The sequence below is a fragment of the Cygnus atratus genome, chromosome 15 (assembly GCF_013377495.2).
Source record: "Cygnus atratus isolate AKBS03 ecotype Queensland, Australia chromosome 15, CAtr_DNAZoo_HiC_assembly, whole genome shotgun sequence".
NCBI lineage: Eukaryota > Metazoa > Chordata > Aves > Anseriformes > Anatidae > Cygnus > Cygnus atratus.
Genome location: NC_066376.1, coordinates 2,639,940 through 2,662,980, shown reverse-complemented (window position 1 = coordinate 2,662,980; position 23,041 = coordinate 2,639,940). Strand labels below are relative to the sequence as shown.

At 48.4% G+C, this 23,041-nt stretch overlaps 1 protein-coding gene across 1 annotated transcript in view; it reads right to left on the bottom strand.

The window, feature by feature from the left end:
- CACNA1H (calcium voltage-gated channel subunit alpha1 H) overlaps window positions 1–23,041 on the bottom strand; it is a 225,580-nt gene that overhangs the window by 90,770 nt on the left and 111,769 nt on the right. Inside the window, exons 5-6 of the mRNA XM_050713773.1 lie at window positions 18,252–18,411; window positions 8,818–9,133 (exon numbers count right to left, since the gene is read on the bottom strand). Of these exons, the coding sequence (XP_050569730.1) occupies window positions 8,818–9,133; window positions 18,252–18,411 (476 nt within the window). The remainder of the gene's footprint in view (window positions 1–8,817; window positions 9,134–18,251; window positions 18,412–23,041) is intronic.

The following is a 23,041-nucleotide window of genomic DNA, read 5'->3' as shown; positions in this document are numbered from 1 at the left end:
GAGAGGAGACATTGCCCCCTTAGCATAGCGAAAGGATTTTTGCCTTCAGAGGACTGAGGTTCTGGTCAGAGAACAGAGACGTCACCTATCTATGGGAGATCCTGTGTGATGTTCAGTGCAATTCTTGCCTGTTCATTCAGCCCTGTACATCTTACACAGCATGGGCAGGGATAGGGGAAATTGTTTTTCTCCCATTAATACCTTAGAGGCAAAATTCAGTGCCCTGAGTCTTGCACCTGATTCGCTCTCCCATCAGAGCAAGGATTTAATTGAAAGCTCACTGAGGTGAATGGAAATACAGATTTTGACTTCATCGACCTTTGGCTCAGATACCATTCATGCAGTCTCTCGTCCAACATCCTCTGATCACCACGTTCAGGTGAGCAGGATGAGAGTGGACAGTCAGGTTTCTTAAGTCTCCTGTTGTGTGATTCTGCTTCTCTTGGTTTGCTCATGCCACAATAATCTCATCAGCTCTAACAACGATGCTCATCTGATTTATGGTAGCGTAACTGGGGACAGAATCAGGTCTTCCAGTCAAGCTAATCAGAATCAATCTAAAACTCCAGAGTGAAAATCACAAGGGAGATGTAGATTAAAGACACTGGCAATTAACTCAGACCTCCTCATTGTTCCCAGGGAGACAGAAGGTTTACATTGTTTTTTTCTGGGGTCACTTGAAAGGTCTCTGCAGAACAATTTCTTTTATTATGTCAAGAAATTTTCACCATAAAAATCCTTGTCCTTGCACTCTGCCAAAATTTTTGCAAGTTCTTGGCTATAATCCATTCCAGAGCAGGTTATTTTTTGCTTTAGTGTCAGTTAAGAAAAAGGAAAAAAATAAAAAGAATCATCCAGGGAAGAAAAAACAAACCCAAACACCACAACACCCAAACAACTTTACTTAATAAAGTCAAACACTGAATTCTTTTCTGTGTATTAGAAAGCACTAATGGTTGGTGCCAGATGGACCGCTGCAGACAGCTCAACCTTGAGGTGCCACTCCTGTGATTAACTGAGCAAACTTCACGTGTAGAGACAACCTCCTCGGGTATGAGAACCAAAATTAGTGGCTTACACCTTGACCTAAACCCCTAAAATGCATAGCTCTGGCAAAAAAAAAATTTCCTTAGCCGTTGATTTCAGAATTGCAGGTGCTTGTTCAGCTCAGCGCCTGGCTGAAGCAGGAGGTGATATATAGAGAAACCCAAGTGTTTCCAAACCATTTGAAGTGTTCATTTTAATTGACATATATAATTTGCACTCAGTCTCTTTTGGCCTAACCTGGGTCCTTTGGGGACAAGATGGGCATTATCTGCATCAAAATCAATTATGTTAAACTGAACAGCAACAGAGTACTGCCATGATCATTATTATTCTAACCTTTTATCTTATTTCCCTGGCTGTGCTGCACAATTTTTCTTTTTCTTTTTCATATACTTCATCAAGACAAGATACAATGATATAAATTGTGAAAGGTATTAATTACTATGATGTTCTCAGTGAATTTTACAAGCCCTTCAGTATTCACTTCAGAAAGCCTCTTATCTATGTATTTTGCCCTCTCAGGAACACTGACTTGGCTAGCAAGCACTGACCAGTGCAAAATGAAGTATTCCTTTTCTGCGTGCAGTGTGCTTGGCAGCTAATCAAATCGCTAACTATTTTTGAAGTCAATTTCATAATTTTAATTATTTTCTCATGACACATGTTGTTAAGTAACTCCACGGTCAGAAAAACAGGTTTTATTTGTATTCTGAGTAAGGTCCTTTGAGGAGATTCTTCTTTCACTTTGAGGGCCTGCTCTCTTTGCAAAGCAGTTTTAGACATTTTGTTATATGTTGGGAGTCTTGCAAAGCACGCCTCTGCTCTGAAAAGCAGCCCTGGAAACCAGAAGATAGAAGGAAATGGTGCAACTTTGCATTTGTCTTGGATTAGAGACAACCTCTCAAGGTTGCTCCATGCAAGTCTGAGCCCTGGTTAGCGCCACCAACTCACAGTGGATCCTGAAAAGCAGAGTACAGCCAGTGTGCAATAAAGTTGGACAGGTTGCTGATGCTGTTACTGGTGGCCCTGAGCATCACAAAACTGAATTCAAGAGCTTAAAATGGCATCAGTACTCAACAACAACTTCTACAAAAGCAAGGTTAGTCACTGTCTCCCCGTTTTGCACTAAATAAAGCAAGATCCTCATCTGATAGCAAAAACATCACTGATTTCAGATGACTGCTGCTTATAACAAATCACATCTCAGTCTATATTCATGAGGTTTGATTTACGGTGATAATTATCCTGTCTTCATTGTTTGTGTAAAGTATCTTATGCACAGGGAATGTATTTAACTGTTTAACTTCAGCAATAATGAGTCCATTATCACAGAGAGACATCAATCAGTTTTATAGCAGAACAAAGCTGAAGGATGAAGCATCTGCAATGAGAAGGGAACCTAAGCCAGGCTGAGAGCCCTGTTACAGCTGGGTATATGATACAGAGACAAACGACAGCGCTCCTCCAAACACTGCTGTCAGGATCAGCAGCGGTTTGGTGTACTGGCCCCAACGCAAACAACAAGGGTTTTTGTTACTGCTATAATTTGAAACAAGGTAAAATGATATTAGAAACTATTAGGGACAAAGGGTGCACAGCTTCAAGTGGAATTAGCCCTCTGCAAGACTGTGACATGAACACATTCCAGGCTTCCTCAGCTTTACTCTTTTTAAAATTTACTTTTTAATTGCTAATCCAAAGGGGGGCTCATTCTGCAGGACGGATTTGCCAGCTCACAGTCTGCAGACAGTAGTGTGGGGACTTTGGGATAAGGGAGCTGAACCCTGGGCTTTGTATACGGGTCCCCCCCTCACACTGCAGCGTACGACAGCAACAACTGATGATGGATCAGCTTTGGGGCAATCAAACCAAATCAAGATTTCCCTGTAGGAATTGTTGATGCCCTCTCAGAAGACCTGTAGCTTTTTTTTTTAATCACCTAACTCAACTCCAGATTAAGTGATGCCTTGCTGCAGGCACCCCTCTTTCTACCCTGAATACAAAAGTGTGATTCCTGAGGTAAGATGAAACCACTCCAAAGCTGCAGAGTTTGTAGCAGGTTTCTGTGCAATCCTGGGTCCCTCCAATACCTCCCACAGTTTAGCAGGCCCAGTCCTGGAATCAGGACGTCCCCTCTGACTTGTGCTATATGGGACAATTCCTTCTGGCCTTCAAAATTAGGGATTTTTTCAAAAGCATCTAATCCTCTTGGAAGCACGCTCTGAGATGCTTTAAAGGGGCTTTTAAAGGGGCTGGATATTTTTAGATTGGGTATTCAGCATGACAGCTCTTCAAATGCAGCAAGTGATGTTTAGTTGGCTGGCCAAATTTAAAAAAAAAAGCAACACCAACAAAATTCAAACCCTATCATTTAGAATGAAATATTTTCAGAGGTCTAAAACAAACCCAATTCAAGTCTAGTGACAAAGCATCATCTTGAAGCAGTGGAAATGAAAAGCTTAGAACTCTTCTCCCTTTTTCCCTCCAGCCAAAACTTCTTGCCAAATTCAGCACAGATAAGCATTGTTGACACACATCTCCAGTTTAAAGGATGAACCATTTGACCTAGAAAAGTCCCTTTTTAGCCAAAAAAATTATCTTGTCAACAAACTCTGAAAACAAGGGCACCCAAAGTGACAGCTGCTTCTGAAAAGCACGGTCCACAAAACTACGTGTTGCACGCACAGATACAATTGCAGTTGGAAGCCTCGGGCTTTTTCTTCCTTCTGTTTCAGTGTGCCTTTTTGACTGTTCCCCATCATAATTAAAACTGCTGAAAGCAGAAGAACAGAGGTTGCAGCAGACAGGCAAGGAAGCATATCAGTGGCATCTCAGGCACAACAGACTATTGAGAGCTTCGTGTAACCATTCCTGAGCTGTCATTTTATAAGGAAGTTGGTTGATGTATTCCAACATGTAACCCAGCATCCCAGCATCAAAACGAGAGAAACAGGCTCAAAAAAAAAGTCCTAATTAACACTCTTTTAAGCAAAACCCAGCTAAGAGGAATATGCACAAGTGGGAACGAAGAGGAATTACCCTGTCGGTAAGTGCCTGGGTGGAGGTTTGTGCTTACTGTAAGGGAAAGCATCATTAAAGCTTTGGGTCTTGTCTCATTGAATGAGATCTTTTCTTAATTGAGTGACTTTAGAATGGATGAGGAACTCCAGCCTCATTCTTGCATTTGGCTGTAGCAGAAGTGCATTGAAATGCCTGTCATTTTTCCTCTCATTTGAATGGAAGATGTGGTTCCCATTATAGATCTGGCTGAACAACTTCCAGGCAAGGGAAAAATCCTCAGGGAAGGCTTTCAATCACGATGAACAGAGGCTGAAACAACATGAAGTGGGCAATGGCTGTGGAACAGATCGGGGCACTGAACGATGGCTTACAGAGAAATGGGACAAATGAACCTTTCCCCCTTCCAAACTTGAAATTCATCCCAGGGTGTGAACCTCCTGGGCTGACACATCCGCAGGCACCGTGAGCAAGGGTACGCATCTTGGCGGAAGCAGAATCAGCAATGCGGAGACCAAGCAAGCTCACCAGCATGCAGTGCAGGGTCAAAATGCCTAAATCCTTGATTAGATGCAGAGAGCTCACACAAGGTCCCAGGAGCTTTTTTGACATGCTGGAGCACAGGAAAGGGAACCTCACGTCCAAACAAAAGGGCCATTCCAGCAGGTGGCCTGCAGCATTTGGCTGTCACTGCCAGCTGTCCTACCTGCTCAGGCAGCCTGCTGCTAGCCGAGGAGTAAAGTATCTGAAGGACAAATGAAGGAGGAAATGGGTGGCATCAATTCCTATTTCCCATCCCAAACTTGTTTTCTTCCTGAGCAAGTCACCGCACCTTCATGGCTGTGACATGCTCCTAGCTTCTGTGAAACCAGGTGCAATGAAAAGTTCTCCATCTAAGCACACAATCAAGATAACAGCTCAAACTCCCGTTGCAGCTGACAATTCCTATAATGCTGCTATATTTCCAGACATCTTTGAGAACGTGATTCAGCTTTTCCTTTCCTGGGCATTCTCATCATGCTGTGTGCCTGCTGGGCTGTCTTCAGCTCTCATGAACACAACCAGTTTTGTGGTTTTTTTTCCTTCCCTCTGACAGCAGCAAGGGGGCTGCTGAATGCAAACCAGTCTCCTCTGAGAATTCCCTCACTAGGGCCTTCTGATGATGGGCCAGAGATGTGTTACGTGTTTGACTTGATTAACTTGTTAACGGAGATGTCTTCTTACAGCAAAACCTTGTAGAAGCAATATGCACGCAGAATAACAAAGCCAGAAGCAGTTATGAATCTGAGAGCTGCATCCAGGTACTAATTTCAGGATAGACTTTCATTGGAAGCCCCTTAGAAAATGCAGCTCTTCATATGCTGCATTTGAGAAATAGAAGGCCATGAAAAGGGTAAATCAGCCATCACCAGCATTGTCTTAGCCCCTCCTAACTGCCAGACAAACCTGCCTTGTGTTGGATGGATGTTTCCTTAAAGTCCATAAACATCTGCTCTCAAATTTCAGTCCTTCCATCTGCATCCTAAAAGGGAGGCCTAGAGGAACAGTTTGTTCCCTTGGTCTCTTCTTGGTTCCACCTAGCTGACAGTTATTGTTCCTTGAGCTTTGCCTAGCTGGTTTCACCAAGAGCCCTGCTGCCTGATACAAAGACTGCTGTAAGTATTACCCTTCCGCAAGTCAAACCTGCAATGGTCTAAACAACGGTTCTGTGATGTGCAAAATAGCCTAGGTCACCTTCCTTCCTCCCAAACTGTGCTTCTGAGAAACCACCCAAAGCCCTTGTGTTATAACAGGGTTTCTGCACTCAAGACTGGCCACACCAGGACTGGTGGTTCGGAAAGTGGCACTGTTTTGGTTGTTCCACCAAAACTGTCAGTAATTCAAATTACATTGGACTTTGGTTAAGTGGGTAATTCATCATCTGCAGTGTGACAATACCTGTAATTACTGCTCTTATTGTTACGGCTGAAATTTGTGAGCAATAAAGGGATCTTAATATCATGCCAAACCTCACAGTTAATTTAGGTTCTATCTCCTTTCATTTATTCTGTAATAAGCTAATTAGTTCACATAATTTGCCATTGAACATGCCTTTGTAACAAATATATACATGAATTAGCCTATTACACAACAAATGAGGGGAATCAAAACATGAATAATTTTCATGATTACATAAGAAATTATACTTTCTCTAGCCTCCTATATTGGCATACCATACACAAGGATATTTAGAAGGAGAGGCATTCAGACTTCCCTGTCAGTCTGCTTTTGGGTTTGTTTGTTTGCAGGCTGCACAGAATAAGACCGCCCTTGAAAACTCTTGCGCACAACTTGCAGTCACCATACTTGGAAGATGCCTTCCCAATCTCACCTGTGGGGCTCATTTCACCAATCTGCCTTCTGACAGCTCTTAAACCATGCTAGATTTCAAACTCATTTGGGATAAATCATGAGGGATGCTTTATCCAGCTGAGTCCTAAGACTGCCATTATGCAAAGGGAAGGCTCACCAGACCTTGAGGTTCAGTGCTCCGTTACAGCCCTTGCAAAGTACCACATATCCATTAGTCCCCAGAAGGGATCAGGACAATTGGATCTGTCTCATCCAGAACACAGCAGAGTGCTTTCTGCCCAGTAATTCAATACCAATTCACAGGGAAGCTCCCAGGCTACTAAAGCCATCAGTTCTACTTTCTGCACCACTTCCTTTGAGGCCTCATCTAACTGATGACCTGGTGCTACCCAGCTTCAAATATTAAATGTAATGAGAGCACAGCTCAACAGCTTTATTTGTTAAATGTCCTCTGCTTACAGCAATTGTTTTGATTTAGCATCCAACCTCTTGTAGTAATGATTTACTGTTTCCATACCAAAGTTAAGCAGCCACCTTACTCCCAACAGCTGCTTCTTTACCTGCAGTTACACTGCTTTCAGTTTCTATTCTAAAAATCTCAGTAAAGGAATAAAGATGTAAGAAGTCTATTTGTCTGGAAAAGGCTCTTTAGTGTTTGGATGGCCTAAGCAGCGTTATAACCATCTATAAAGCCTCCTGGCATCTGTTAATGTGATCTATGGATACAATATCCAACTTTGCCAGACCCTCTGCTCTTTCCAAAGAAATCAGCTGAAACCTCTGCTGTGGTCAGTGTGTTGTGGGTTAGACTTACACACTTTCAGGCCATGCATGGTGAAGAAACTAAACACCAACACGAAATGAAAGCTTGCAGCCTGCAAATATGCTCTGGAGGTAAAAGGGAAGCAGAACCCCTTGAGAAGCACCTGTTTGTTTTCAAGACACTGTCTCAGGCACCCTGCAACACGCTGGCCTCTGCACTTTCTCTGGAAGGAACATTGCTGCCCTGTGGTGGGAGCCAGACAGGACCTCCCAGGCACATCCATCAAGCTCTGTTGAAGAACTGTGTGAAAAAGGAGAGTGCAAGTGCAGCCAGAGACCTACCCAACATTCTCACTTTCATTTCCCTCCTTCCTTCGTGCTACTCTCACTATCAGTCAGGCTCCTCTCCTGACATATTAATTCCATGAGAGAACTAAAGCATTTTTAAAAACGTAACCTAGAAGAGGCTTGGGATCTGTCTGAACCCTTCTGGATTTGATTTTGAGCTTCTCACACCAGTAACAGTGCGATTCCAGGTATGCTACTGCTACAGCATGAGAGAGCAAACAAGATGCTCAGAGCAAACAAATTGCCCCCTTTACAGCTCTCAGATGAAAATTGTTATTACATTCATATTAAAGAAAGAATGAAATTCAGAAAAGAAATGTAGAGCTGTGAATGGGTAATTACTTGTCATTAACAAAACTAAAAGGAGATTGTTTCTCGTTTAGGACTAGATGTCACCTACACTTCAGGAAGACCAAATAGAACAGGGCATCTAGCTGAAAGCACAAACAAGTTTGTATTAAAAACAAAATGGAGATTAAAGACTGAAAACCACACATGGATCATTACAAATACACTAGCTCTAAGAGACCATAGCCTCAGGACTGTGTAGATGAGCTACCTAGTGTTCCAGAATGACAAACACTTTGAAAATGCTTTGGATACTAGAGGTTTTTTTTGTTTGTTTTTTTTTTTTTTTTTAAAATCACCTGTAACCTGTAAAAAGTCTCCACAGTCTGAGCTAGAAGCACTTTCGTCTCCCGTGAAGAGCTGTAAAGGAGTTGATCAAGAGAGGCTCAAACCCCACGTGAGCAGGCATCTCTTCACAGGTATTCTAGCCAGAACGGTCTGTTTGGGGTATTTATTCCTCCATGTGGCATATCATACTAACCAGTATAACCCTGTAATTCTTCATTCAAGCCCAAACCATACCATCAAGCTAGTTGCTGCATTTTAGAAGAATAATAATTCATGCTTCAGGACTTGGACAGTGCTCTCCACTTCCTGTACCACAGCAATAAATAAGTATCCCAGCTCTCAAAATGATTTCGTCCCTGGGATTAACCCAAGTCTGATTTTCAGTGACAGAACTTGCCATTCTTTTGTCTGCCTTCAGCAACATTTCCTCCCTCTTCTAAAACTCTGAAAAATGGCTATTCTTTTATTCTCTCCAAATGCTCTCTTGGAGCATTTGTGCTGGTTACTGTCAGATTCATTTACTTGATGCGTCTTTATTTGCAGTTTCATGCAGGTGCAAGCAAATTCCTTTCTCCACTGATGCATTGATCAAAATCCTCCCAAGCAAGAGATAACAAAACAAAAAGAAATAGAAAACCTTTACGAGAATCATACCTGAAATATAGCTATCCAGGCATAGCCAATATTATCAAAATTGATAGCTCCATTGTGTGGGTTTACGTCCCCTGCCATGCATACGTTGTAATACTGGTTCCAGTTTATGCAGGCATTCCTGCTGCTCAAGTCAGGGTTGTATAAACTTGGGGTGTAGGAGTCCATGCTCAAGGTGCACTCCACCTTGTACTCCTTCCTGTTTGGGATGTTGGAGCACTTCTGCATGCCGTTTTCACGATGGGATGAGCAGATGAACGGATTCTCCTCCGCTTCGTCTGTCCGGTAGTACGGATGCAGGAAGGTGAGGTTGTACGTCCTGGAGGGGGAAGAAAGAAAGAGGGATGAGAACCAGTCCCACAGCCCTTGTGACATCAGCAGCAAAAGGCACTGGTTCCTGTCCCTGCTTTAAGTGTTATTTCTCCTTTGCCCTGCTAAGTGGGCTGAATATGCACATAAAAAGGGGCAGACTGCATTGTGGCGACCTTAGAACTGAGGTGCTTTAGGTGCAGAGCAGGCTGAGTGGAAACAAAGAAAGCGCTCTGAAGAAATCTGGAACCAAATTGGTGGAGTGTGTGTTTAGAGCTGAGTGTAGCATGGTGACAAAGCTGGCCATGCCGCAGTCACAAAGAGGTCAAAAAATATTAAATAGGAATTTCTGTGTTCAATGTATAAGAGTTCTGGCCTGGCCTGCTGCATTCAGTGGTGGCTTTGCCGCTGCCTTCCACAGAAAGCAATACCGTGAGGGAAAAGGGAAGTGGTATCCCAAGGAGGGAAACCCAGTAACCTGGGAACACTAAGGAACACTTCCACACAAAGCACTTGGAAAATGTCTTTGTTGCATTGCACAGACACCTGAACAGTTTGGACTTACACACAGCTAACAACAGGATTAGCAACAAGAAATGAAACTCAGTGGGACACCTTTGGGAAAAAATACCTCTTTCCTGGAAGTCTCTGCTTGCTTTCCTTTGTTCCCTTCAGAAAATTAGCAAACAATATCACTGGCACTGCCTCTTTCCATGGCCAAAAATAAGACCCTGAGTCAAGACCCTTATCTTGACAGCAGGAGAACAAGGTCCCTGCAACTGCCCTGCTCTGAAAGCATTTCCCTTCCACCTGAAAATCCCAAAGCCCAGCAAGTTTGTCTCATTTTTGCTCCTTCATACTAGGGACAGCAAGTCACAGCTGAGACATCAGCCCCAACCTCTGCCTACAACCCTTTCTGCTTACAGCATCCTGTAAGGCTCCAGGGATCTTTCAGTTAACGATCAGCCTGAGTTCTCCAAGCGAGCAAATGAGGCAAGACAGTTGGAAGTTGAAATGAGAGGGTAGAGGAAAACACTATAAAAGCAGCCCAGATGCTTCCCAAAACTTGAGAGCTAGACCCTCTGATGCTCAGAACATGCTTCACACAAGTTGAAGGCAAAGCAGCTTTCCAAGAAATTTGCCCCTCGGCACGTCTCTGGGACGAGTGAGCTGAACTTTAACAAGGAGAGAGGCAGCCGCAGGCCATCTCAAATTCCTTCTGTTCTTGCATAAGAAAAGAAAGAGCCCACATTAATGGGAACTGTATGGTTCCTGCAGATCTGATTTAATTGGCCTGGATAGAGTTTATGGCTCTGTTAGAGCTCCGATAAGCAAGTACTCTAATTGCAGCATGGCAGGGATGTGCCTTTTCCCAAGCCGTGCTCTGAGGCAGATCAAGCAAGCAGAGTCCTCGTCTCCTTGCAGCCTTTGATCAGCATCCGTGGGGCCCACCAGCACTCGCTGCTGAAGTGCTGCTCAAAACATGAGGGTGCAAAGTCCTAGAGGAGACTATCTGCTGTGCTCAGAGCTGCAGGGACCTAAGACGCTAAACAATCAGTCAGGAGATAAGGGAAAAGGCAACACAAATTACAGCACCAAGCAAGATGTGGTGGAAGACAAGCAGGTAATTCCTCAAGACAGGACAGATGCATTTTTATTTGCTTCTGAATGTTCCCAACTCCTGAATAAATTTGGCTCTAAGGACTGCCAAGCTGGTGTTATTCTATATGATTGTTTGAAATTGCTCCCCTAAACCCTTGAGTAACGCAGAAGTCAATGATCACCTGCCTTTTAGGAGAGGTTAATTGGTGCAGGGCAGAACCAAGGGGAAAATGAACCCTGAACAGCTTCCCTAGGGCATTTGGTTCTCCTCCATCCATGAATTACTGGAGATAGGTGTTGAGGATTCATCCAGCTACAGGAATAACCAAGAGGAGCACGCCAGAGAAATTGGGCATTTGCTGGTGACTGAACTTATTCACCAGTTATTCCCCTTCCCTCACACAACATCCCCATTCCCCCCAGACACGACTGTAAAATCTTCCTCCCAGTTTCCAATGCCTTATATTCAAGGGAAGAAACACTTGAAAAACAGTCCTGCAGGACTGCCTAAAAGCCCTCTCCTTCTCCTCCCACAGACTGGCTTCGCTGGGAGGAAATTTCCATATAAAACGAGCTGAAGAAAAGGCTGAGCGCTGCTGTGCTAGCGCTGTGTTTGCCGGAAGATCAGATACTACAAGCAGCAGAGTTTGTCACACAGAGGGGGGCATTGTGGAGGCTTTCACAGGATTACAAGCCACAGAGGCACAGGGATGTGCCTGGGAGTGCTACAGACTGTGTGCAAAGACAGCCGAGGGACTTGAGAGAAGAAACAGAGCGAGTAGGAGGAGAAACACAAGGAGCAACTTTTCCTGACTCACAAGCAGCACGCAGAGCCCCTGCAGCGCTGTTTTGGCCTCAGTGGGTATACAGAGGGTATAATCAGCTCGGATGCAAAGGGCTCCTGCACCCTCTGATGTGGTGGGGCTGCCACCACCCCTGGGACATCTCCGCTCGCAGCCACAGGGTCTGCATGACCTGCTGCAGCTGTGCTCACTCAGTAAGGTGCTGAGAGCTCTCCGGGCTTTTGGGCGATGCGATTAGCCCAGGCAGGGCTGTCCCAGCCCCACCAGCCTCAGGAAGGACGTCTTCTTCTGCTAACCCCAGGTTTGACAGGCCGCAGGTCCGTGTCCATCAGCCTCCTCCTCCCAAGAGAATAAGCAGCGCGTGCTTGGCACCTCTGAAGCCTTTCCAACAGGACATCAGGTCAGGGCTTTCTGCACCCCGTGGTGGTGAGAGGGGCACAGCCCAGAGCCCAGGCACTACCCTGTACACTGCCTGATTCAGCAGGGTTACGAGCAGCTTCCCCAGGGCTGATTCCACCACTCTTGAAACCAGGACCCAGTGGGCTGCAGGCAAAGCTACCCTATGAGTCCCTACCGCAATGGCAGGAGAGATGTCTCATGTGCTACCTTCTCGTCAAAGCACACGGACCTCCAGCTTGGGCAGGTCTCCACAGTTCTCATCCACTCCTGATGTGATACCTCATGTAAACCCACAGCTTTGGCTCCAGCTGGCGGCTCAACGCCCAGCCCGGTGCTTACAGCAGGGAGAGCTGCAGAGGGGGGGCCTCACGGAGCATAACCTGCAACGCTGAAGCTACGCGTTGAACTCCTAGCCCTGCAACGAACCCACGTGCTCTCAGAACAGCTCGTGCTCTTTCTTGCTCCCTCAAAGCAATGCTGGCCAAGGTTCTTTGATCTGCGTGTGCCACTCCAGGTGACACTCTTCCAAACTAGAACTAGAAAACTTGCTCCAGAGCCAGGTGAAGCTGTGGGACACCTCAAAAACTTATTTCCTTCGCTGCCCTGGAAGCAACGTCCCAGAGCAACACCAGCAGCAGGCATTTCCTGATCACAGAAGGCTTTTGGCAGCGGGCAGGATGGGAAGGCTCAGCACACCGCAGCTCGTGGGCCAGTGTAATTAGGATTCTACCCAGAGCAAAGCTGGACTTGCAGAGGGAGACGGACCATCTGGAGGGATGATTGGGTAATTAGCGGCTATGGCTGCACAAGCTCCTTTCCTGGGAGCAGTTTCGCGTTCAGATGCAGGCACGCAGCCTGTGCCAGGAACGCTGCCCATGGAAGAAGCGCTCAGACAGAAGGGCTGGTGCGTCAGCGTGATGCTCTGCTCCGAGCTCACACCCGAGCCCCCTGCGAGCTGCCTCTCCCACTGCAGCACAGTAACACGGCACCCAGCGCCATGCAGAGCCGCAGCTGCCTGCCCTCGCAGCTGCAGGACCGATATGCATTGGCCCACATTAATCATCGAGGTTTCAGCCCCCAGAGGTGATCTCCCATCGCCTGATGTGCCCTCCCCCGTTGGGCAGGCTGGATGGGGACACAACGAGCTGCAGAGCAGCGTGCCAGCCAGTTCCGCAGGAGCCTGTGCACCCAGCTTGGTTGGAGGGGGGGGATGCAGCCAGGCTGGGGAGCTGCAGGACCAGTCCCCTCCGTGCCATGCCTCTATTCACTACACACTGCAACTTGAAAGGCTTGTGATGAGCCATAGTCAGATTTCAGAGGCTGTTGCCTGTGAGTCACAGTTTAGGAAGCCTTGGGCTGAAAGAGAAAAAACTGCCTGCAGACATGCTGCCTTGGGCTGTGATCTGAAGAGCTGCAGAGGGATCTGGGCACAGACCCTCTGGGGAAAACGACACACTTTGGTGGCTGTGGGAAGAAAATAAAGCACAGCTTGATTGCAAAGGGTGGATGAAGCTCGATTTGGTTCTGCTGCTAACTGAGGTTTTATCCTCCCTTCTCTCTGCCTTGCTCATTTCTGCAACTTCCCCCCAAATCATTCACAAACTAAGAGTCCTGCCCTTGACAAGCCAAATGCAACTGCACTGGGGCCAATTCCTGCCCAGCCCTTTTCAAGCCCTTCTCCCTTTTGTGTGCCTGGGCATGGGATGCCACGAGCACCAGTCTGGCCAGGGTAGCAGGGACGGGACACACCACTGGGCAGCAAGCACTGCGAATTTAAGACCTTTTTCTGGTTCCTCTGTTTGAAGGCTGTGTTGGCAGAACCAGAGAGGGGAAGGAAGGAAGGAATGGCAGGAATAAGAAGCCAAGTGTTGCAGAAAAAGAAAATCCTCAATATCCACAAAATAAATGAATGCGCCCTGCCAAGACCACCTACTTCCATGTGCACAAGAGGTCAGACTTCCTTGTTCCTTACCGACAGGCATAGTCCAAATAACTCATTAATGGTAATGAATCCACTAATCGTCAGACCCTTGTGCTCCAGGGAAAAGTCACGAGAAACTAAGCCCCAGAATGGATCTTGTTATCACATTAGAAAGGATTAACACCCCTCTCTCGGCCAGCTGCCCAGTGCACATCTTTCTCTGGGCTTACAGCAGCTTTCCTATGCATTTCCCTCTTTCAGTTTCTGGGCAAGAAGCAGGAAAATCTGCTCTCTCCCATGCCAAGAGAGGCTGAACAATAATTCCCTGCCCCATCTGCCCCCAGGCTCAGCCTTCCCATGCAGGACAGCACCCACAAGGGCTGGAGCACAGCGCATGGTCTGAGCACAATCCTGCTTCAGCTTCCCGAGGAACAGAGGGGGAAAGGGAAAAGGCAGAGACTCAGCACCAAGCAGGATGGGTTCCCTCTGAGAGGAGGCTGCTCTCTGGAGGAAACCCTGCTGACAGCCCAACGTCACAGCACAGAGTGATGCCAGGAGGAGCAATTAGGCAACACTCAGAAGTACCTTTCAAACTCAGAGCTGTCTGCCTTGGCCGAATGCGCCTTCAAGTAGCTCTGTAAAAGCCAAGGAGCCAAAGGCAGTACAATGCCAAGCAGGTAGAGTTAATTAAGACTGAAGTGCTCACATTAGAACTGTCCTGCAGCATTAGACAAATACAAAGTGCTTCACAGCTCTCTCTCCTCTCCTGCTTCCAAACGGCTGAGTTCCCTGAAAGGCTCCATGGGGAGGAAAACGCTCCTCTGTATAACACCCCAGCCCCAGCAGCAGCAGCCCAGACGAGCTGGGGGTGACCCTGTTCCTTCATTTACCACGGCAGCAGCTCGTGCTGGCAGCAGGCAGCCAGAGGGGCCGTGTGGGGGAGACACACCGCAGATCTAACGCTCACCCTTCCCACATTAGTGTGCCGAGCCCTCCCCTCTCAGGCCAGACCAACCCAAGAAAGCCCATGTGAAATTAATTCCTTTTCCAGTTCCTACTGTTGAGGACCTCCTGCACTTGCTCATAAAGCAGCAGAGGCCATCCCGATGCTGCCATTCCCCACTGCTGTGCAACAACAAGGGAAACAGCCCGGCCACCAAGGTCCCCAGGGGACTGAAGAGGCCTCCGAGCCGTCAGAGCCCTCCATGGGACACAGCAGTGCCCCACTCCAGTTTATTGCTCGTCAACTCACCAGAGTGCAACAGCACAGAAACTCTCCGCAATTCCTTCAAAGTCACTGCTGAAAGAACCCTTAATAAAACCACCTCTTTTCAGCAGGACACTGCGTCGGAACAGCACAATTTTCAAAGCGGGGGGGGAAGGCAGATATTTCCAGCGCACCTCAAAGAAGTCCCCGGATTTCAATTTGAAGGTACCGCGTTTGAAAATAGTTTCTTTACTTGAAGCAGCCGTCTTTCAAAAGGGAGTTTAAAATGGTTTCACAGGAAGAAGAATTATGGCAAAATCAAAGTCCCTCCTGCATCTGATGCCTGCTGTAAAGCCACATGGCCCAGAAAGCTGCTGGCAGCAAGCAGGCAGAGAAGCACGCGGCAGACTAAAAACTGCATTTGAAGCACTGGTCTCTGAGCTCACATCTGCTTCACTCCCAAACGCTTTGGTGCTGTGACCCTTCCTTGCCTGGCACCTGCACCGTGTCCAGATGCTCTCCCTCGCTTTAAAGCAGTGCTGGTCTCACCTGGGAGGGTTTGAACCACCACTACGGTGAGCCCTGCCTATAAGCCAGTCCCTTGTTGGGACTGTAAGGAAAACTGGACCAGGACCACCATCTGCTCAGCCCCCAGCCACGTGCACAGGGCGTCTGTCCACCCTCCATCTCCTCACAGCCTGCTGAAGCACTGGTGAACAGCACTGGGATTTAGCAGGACTTGGCAGATGAAACTAGATGGCCAGAGTCTCATTCCTCCTTCCCCACAGAGCTCTATTCTGTTTACTTCTATTGAAAACCAGAGCTTTACTTTAATCCTACAGACCCTGCGTGAAGGTTTTGTTGTAGTTTTCATTCTCTGGCAGCTCTCCCTGGAAGGGGACGGTCGGTCAGGGCTCTCCAGCAGCGATGCCAAGCGCAGCAGCTCCGTGCAGGGATGGAGCAAGTGATAGATCCTCTGCAGCCCAGCCCCAGTCTCGGCCTCGCCTGCAGCTCCACGCTGTCTTGTGAGCAGACAGCACCTCACTGCTGGGCAGAAGGAATTGCTGTTTTGGGGCCAGTGCTGTAAATTTTGCTGTTGGGGTGTTAGAGGCTGCTGCAGGGGCAAACCAGTGAACCCTACCTCGATGCCTAGAATGGGGATTTCCTGCTGGGTTTCTCAAGTCTAAAGCTAACCCAGCAAAACACAGACCCAGTCAGCAGCTTCGGCCTGGCTGACCATATCAGAGCACATTTTGGGTTTCTCTGATACCCCTGAAGGGCCCAGGAGCCAGCACAGAGCCATGGTGAGGCAGGAAGGAGAACATCCCACAAACCTCCTGTCTCCTCAAACAGCTCCAGAGACTTAGCACAGGGAGCGCGACTTCACTGCAGACGGGGCTGAGACCCTGATAAGAAGATCCTGCGACACCTTTGATGCTGATAACGGCCATTACATAACAGCCGCTTTCCTCCCCGGCTGCTTAATATCTGTACTTAGCAAACAATCACTCCGTGGTTAATTTAAAAGCTCCATTTTGCAAGAAATCACACAGCATTTTAAAAGGCTGGTCAAAGAGCCCGGGCAAGTCCCTCTCATCTAAGGACAGCTCCAAGGCTCTGCCCACACGGGGCCGGCCCCCCCAATACAGCAACGTGACCATCCTAGCCCAGCTTTACGATGTCAGCCCCCGGATTTCTGCAGGTGACAGAGGATCCCAGCAACCAGCAGATCCCTGCCAAGGATGCAGGAGAGAGCTCACCAGCTTGGAGCAAGGAGATGTGGGAGTGGAGGCACACGCAGATGGCAGGCTCATTGATTTTTTGCCTTTCAGCATCACTGATGGGATGAGTAAGTATCATCAGGGATGGTCTGCAGCAGAGAGAGAGGCTCGGAGAGCTGAAAGCCACCGGACTAATCAGGGAGAGGCAGGAACAGGACCCGGGGTAAAGCTGAGGGATAATATCTGCTCATTTTCTAGACACAATACAAGCACTAGGCAGCAGATGATTACAAACAGACATAATTACAGGTTCTCTCTTCTCCCGCTGAACTAGAGCTGCCCTGATTAGCTGGTCTCCAGCACTTCCTCACCTCTGAGCCACTGACATCTTCAGCGGCCTCCAACAAGAGACCTTCTGGAAGGATTTTCTCAGGCCCACTTCCTTGCCTGCAGGAGCTTGCAGGAACGCTGGCAAGCCGCACTTGGCTCTGACATTGGTTGTGCTGATGGTTTTTATGATGATGGGTTTTAAGTTGTGGCCATACAAGGCACTGCTGAAGGGGCACTCCAGGAGCCAAGGGTCATCCTCTGCCAGCTCAAGCCCTAGCAAGCCCTGAAGCAGGTCCAGAACCCATCCAGGGAGCCCAGGCAGGAGACAAAAGGGCCAGGGACAGAAACAGGCCCACCTACAGCACTGCTCAGACCAGAGCCAAGGCCCCCAGGATGACTTAAATAGAGCTCGTGGGCCATGGCCAGGGTGGGGATGGGGTCTCAGGTGAGGGTCATTAAGGCCTATTAGCACCCTCCGCACCTGGCAGGGGTGTTGGTCCATGCAGTTGCCGAGCTTGGAAGAACCAAAACTGAGGTGTCCATCAAAGAGAAGAGGCGGCTGAGTGTCCTGCACATCTCTGGTGCCTGCTCAGACAGAGCGGTGTACTAATGCCTTTCCATGTCATGCTTCTTACTGCTCCTACAGTGGCACATTGGGGTGTTTCAGCAGCACCTCTGTCACTGTCTGTTCCAGAGGGCAGAGCACCGAATTAACCCCGTGCCCGCAGGTGCAGTGCGCTGGGTGACCTCCCAGACCCGCGCAGCTTTGGGAAGTGGCCATTTTCAGAGCTTTAGTTTGTTCTAAATCCTCAAATTCCCAGAGTAAGGGATCTCAGCTTCCTTGGTCAGAGATAAACCAAACCACTAACGTCCTTGCCCTTTGGGGAAAAACACGAGAAAGCCACTGCAAACCCTCAGGAACCTGCCAACAAGAAGCACCTGGGCTCAGAGTCCCAAAACCTTGAGAACTGGGGGCAGGACTGCGGTGCCTGAGCGCTGCAGGTCCCACTGGCTGGGGAATGGGAGCTAGAGGTGATGGGGGACAGCTCCGAGCACCTCCTGAGTGACAAAACCCGCACCACCAGGGCTCTTCCACCAGGGCAGAGGGAGAAAGGATGACAAGGAGGGGACTTTTGTGTACTCACGTTGCCAAATTCCTGTCTAGGAAACACCTGTTTCTCAGCAGCCCTGCCCAGAGCTGCACACCGACGATCCCAAAGATGAAGAAGACAAAGAAGCACAAGAGGAGGACGTTGCCTAACATAGGCAGAGTATCTAACAGCAGGGTGACCAGTATTCGCATACCTGTGGGGAGAAGGAGAAGACAGATTAGAGGAGCCCTTCGATGGGGCCAGCGCGAGTACCACACGTTCCCACGTGCTGCCAGGCTCCATCCTGCAGCCAGGGCATCTCGTGCAGAGGAACCAGGATGCATAAATCAGATCCTTGTGAACTTTTCTTTCAAAACAGCAGGCTCTTGTCCCATTTGAGAGGCTACCCTGTGCTGGCAGAGCGAGGCCAGAGGCACAGCCACGGCTCCTGAGCCCCCACACGCTGATGACATGTCCATTATGGTGTCTAGCTTTGAATTTTGTATTTCCCCCTAAATCTTAAGGCTGAGAAGGAAGGTAAAGAGTACAGAGCAAGGGGACAAATGGCCAACGTAGCACAACTCCAAAGGGAGGGCCTAGGGGTGGGATTTTCAGATGTTCTCAGCGACACGGCACTCCGCAGCACGCAGACACGGGCAGAGCTGCAAGACAGCCGCTTGCGCAGAAACGCCCCCGCAAACCATCAGCCTCTTGAGGAATTGTCAAAATATATATTTATAAACATATTGAACGCCTCACATGAATCACACAAATTGTTCCCCTAAACAATGCGGAGCCTCGTGTAGGATGATAACCGCGGTTACTCTCCACGGGTGATTCCGCTTCCACCACCGGCAGCTGAGAGCAGCTCACGCTCCAAGCAGTGGGGACAGGGCAAATTTGGACTTTTTTTGATGCAAGAAGCGGGATACAAATGTTTGTTCCCCTAGGAAGTGCTCTCAGCTCTGCTCCCTTCTACTGCCCAGTGCTGTTGGGACCTGCCTGGACGGTCCCAGACCACTGCAAGGCTCCCTGTGAACCGGCAGGCAAAGTGGGGGCTGCCCCGACTCCTTTGCTGCCAGGGACACGCTGACTTCTGTGCAAGGGCTCCCTAAATAAGAAGATGGAGCACTGAGAGAAGCTTGCAGAGCCCCCGTTAACCTTTGTGCCCCCATCCAGCACGCTCCTGGTGCTCCCTGTGGACTGGGCGGGGAGGCAGGGACTGGGCAGAGCACGTCAGGGCACCTTCAAGGAGAAAGCAGGAATGAAAAGGGAACAACGACGCGCTGCTCAGCCTTTCAACAGAGGGTACATGAATCTCTGAGACACCGACGGACCGGCCATCATCCCGACAGCTGATAATTGATGAGAGGAGAAATAATGAAAAGAGCAACTGATAAAGGCAAATGCTAAATTACAGAAAGGAATAAAATGAAAAACCAAGCCTGGGGAGCGCGGTGCTCTGCAGAGAGCAGGGCTCAAGTTTATGGCATGATGGCAATCGATGTGTCTGCTGGGTAAGACTGGTGACCCTGCTGCCTTCGGAGGCATTTTGTCCCGCTCAGAAGCTGTTCAGCAAACTCCTTTCCCTGCTTGCCTGGGGCTGTTTCCCTCCGCTTCCCCTAGCAGGATGCTGCTCTCCACCAGCCGCCACAGCTAGGGAGCATCATTCCCACCGCCACGTCCCTCTCTTGCCCCCACCAATTTCCAGGGGGTCTTTGCACCCAGCCAGCCCCAGGGCCGGGTGCTGGGAGGAGCAGGGGCTCCAGGAACATGGTGCCTCCTTTCCCCAGTGCCTCCGAGGCCGCGGGCAGGCAGCGCTGGCAGCAGCCGCAGCCCCACGCCGCGCCGCCCCCCTCCTCGCGTGGCTCTGCCAGCGGAAACGCGGAGCAGCCAAGCGGGGCCGGAGCCGGCGTTACCTTGTCAGCATGGCACGAGTCTTTAAAGCACCTCTGCCAAGAAGTCTGTGCTAATAAATAATTAGGTGTGACTAATGACCTCTGCATCCTGGAGCAACAGCCTTTCAAGGTCTCCGTGCCCAGCTGTGCCTTGGCTCCGGCGCGGCTCCCCGCTGCTGGCGCCGGCAGCGGATGCCTCTGCTGAGGAGCCACGGTCCCGGCTGCCAGCCTCGTGCCAGGCCTGCCAGCTCCAACCCAGCGCTGCTGGCACCCCACGGGGAAGGGACTCGGCTCACGTCCCTGCCATCCCCGTGACCGCAACGCCGGTGCCGGCCATGGGGACAAGGCAACAGTGGTGCCAGAGGCATAAGCCCCTGCAAGGAGCACATCACAAAGCACTGCTCCTCAGACCTCCCTGCAAATCTATCTTTAGACAAGCAGAAAGGACTCAATTCCCACTGGAAAGAGGATGATGGACTTTTCTTCTTCTTCTTTTCTTCCTTTTTTTCCCCACTCGCCAATATCCTCACCCACTTTTTCCCAAAAATGGTTAAAATTCATCTTCCTGTGCCAGACAACTTTTTTCCGCTCAGCTACTTGTGGTATTTCGGGTTGTTTAGTGGCACCATCCTCGGGATTGAATCCATCTGTTCGCTATCCGCTCAGGGTGCTCGAGGCTCTCAGCAGAATGTCAAGTGTGCCATGGGAAAAGTTCGTGAGCACCGGTTGGGATGAAACGAGGATCAGGATTTCTTTTTGTTCCCATTCCATGTGATGCCCGGTTTAAACCACAGAGTAGAAAAATAAAAATAAAACAGTGAAATGGGCTTGAAAAAACACTGACCACTACTAAAAAAAAACCCAAACTACAGCCCCAGCCAAATGTATAAAATGCAGAAATTATATTTTTCCAGTTATTTCCAAGGAATAATTTCTAATAGAGATGATGTTTTTATTGGCCGGGGTTCTCCTTTCTTTTCTTAACAAATAAAATAAAAACGAAATAGTCTTGCGGGTGAATTTATTATGCCTGGAAGCGCAGCACTAACAGCACTGGCTGGAACCCAGGGAAGTGCCCAGGCATCACGGGGATAAATCGCTGGGCAATTTCTCATGGATTTCTCATGGGTCCCTGCTTCCCCGTGCCTGAGACTGGATGCCAGGCTCGTCTCCGCTGACCCAGCCCTAATTCATATCTGCTCGATGTCGTCCTGTGGCTGCCACCGAGCTGAAAACCCCGCTCCAGCCAGCGGCATCCCGGCACTGGGGATGTGGGGATGGTGCTGAGCAGCAGCTGAGGCTGCGCCGCGGGCTGGGACGCGGGGGATGTCCCAGGTAATCCCCTGCTAAGCTGCAGCATCCCCACGGATAAAAGACTGGAGATGTAACTTATTGCTGGGAACTCCAAAAATACAACAAAATAGAGGGTTATCGCTATCCATTCTCTGCAGAACCTGGATTATGTCAGGCATCGGTCTGAAACAGTGAAAATAACGAAGTGAAAAGCGGATGGAGTTGGTGTCTCATAAACAAGTAAAGTCTGTGATTATCGGCCCTCCAGGAACCGAGATATTTCCAAGAATACTAATCCCAGCCTGGCGCTTGTTCAGGACACCGGTAACGCTGCAGGACCAGCCTAGCTGCTCACCAAGCCCAGGAAATTCTAAAAATGGGTTTAGCTCTTCGGATTTAATCTCACATATTAGTAACAAAAAAACGAAGATTTTCTATCGCCTGTCTTCTGACAAAAAGAAAACAATCTAAGCGTCAAAAATGGCTTCTGCTCGCAGTCCAGCCGAGTTTTGTGTTGTGCCGTCGGGCTGCTCCGAAGCCCTGTGAACAAAACCTCATTGGGAAACCAAAGCTCTGGAGGGTTTCGAGGTCCTTTTTAGCTTCTCATTTCTTTATGTCTTGTTTTTAACTCCTAATGACATCACTGCTGAATTTACAGATTAAAAAAAAAATTTTTTTAAAAAAAGAAAGATCCCAGAGAATTTGAGCTCAGAGAGAAACTTCAAAGATTCCCATGCGTAAACATCCATCTGTTCCCTTGCATGTTCATCTGAAGTACTGGAACCGAAACCGATCTGGGGGAGTTTGTTTTGGTGTCTCTGGACTTGCCGACATAACGGGCAATTAATCTCAGCAGGATGTTCAGCGAGGACTGGTGGGGCTGTGTCATTTGAACATGCTCTTCAAAACACCAAGAATGTACTATTTTTTTTTTTTGTGAGGAACCTATATGATTTCTACGCAATGCTTCTGCATTTTTTATTGAGTGGATTTTGGTTAAAAAGTGATGAAAGAGCTATGAAATTAGTACCTTACAAAGGTCGCTCAGCAGACGGCTGGTACTGGCAGGAAATTATTTCAACTTGTTGGTTCGTCTTTCAAATTGGATTTAGAAGACAAGCCGCCGAAGCCACTTGAAAATGGATTTAGGGGCCACTTGAACTTCCTATTGTGGATGAACCCAATTTTGTTCTACATGACAGCAAACCCTCTGTGGTATTTTACCAACAACAGAGACTGCTGTGCTTCTAATCCTGAACACAAAGAGACTGAAAGACCTTAAATAGCTGAGAGGAAAAAATGAACCTATCCAGGGCAAGAAGATCTTCCTTAGAACTGATCTCTCCCCTTTCTTTATGGGAACTTTGTTATTTACTCGGCACTCGGAGCTAAGAGCTACTTGCCTGAGTGTTCACAAAAATGTTGGAAAACAGGCACAAAAATTTGGCCCCCCAGGTATACGTTCTACTCACCTGCCCTTTACTAGTAATAATAAATGATCTCTGACTTCCCATCAAAAAATGAAAATCCATGAACTTGCTCCCAGCAGCAGGAGAAGGGGCTGTGGCAGGGCTTAGGGTGCTTGGAGCCAGCTGGGAGGGGGGGGTTGTCCCCCTGTTTTTCCTGGGGTGACCCCAAAGCCGGCAGCACGGC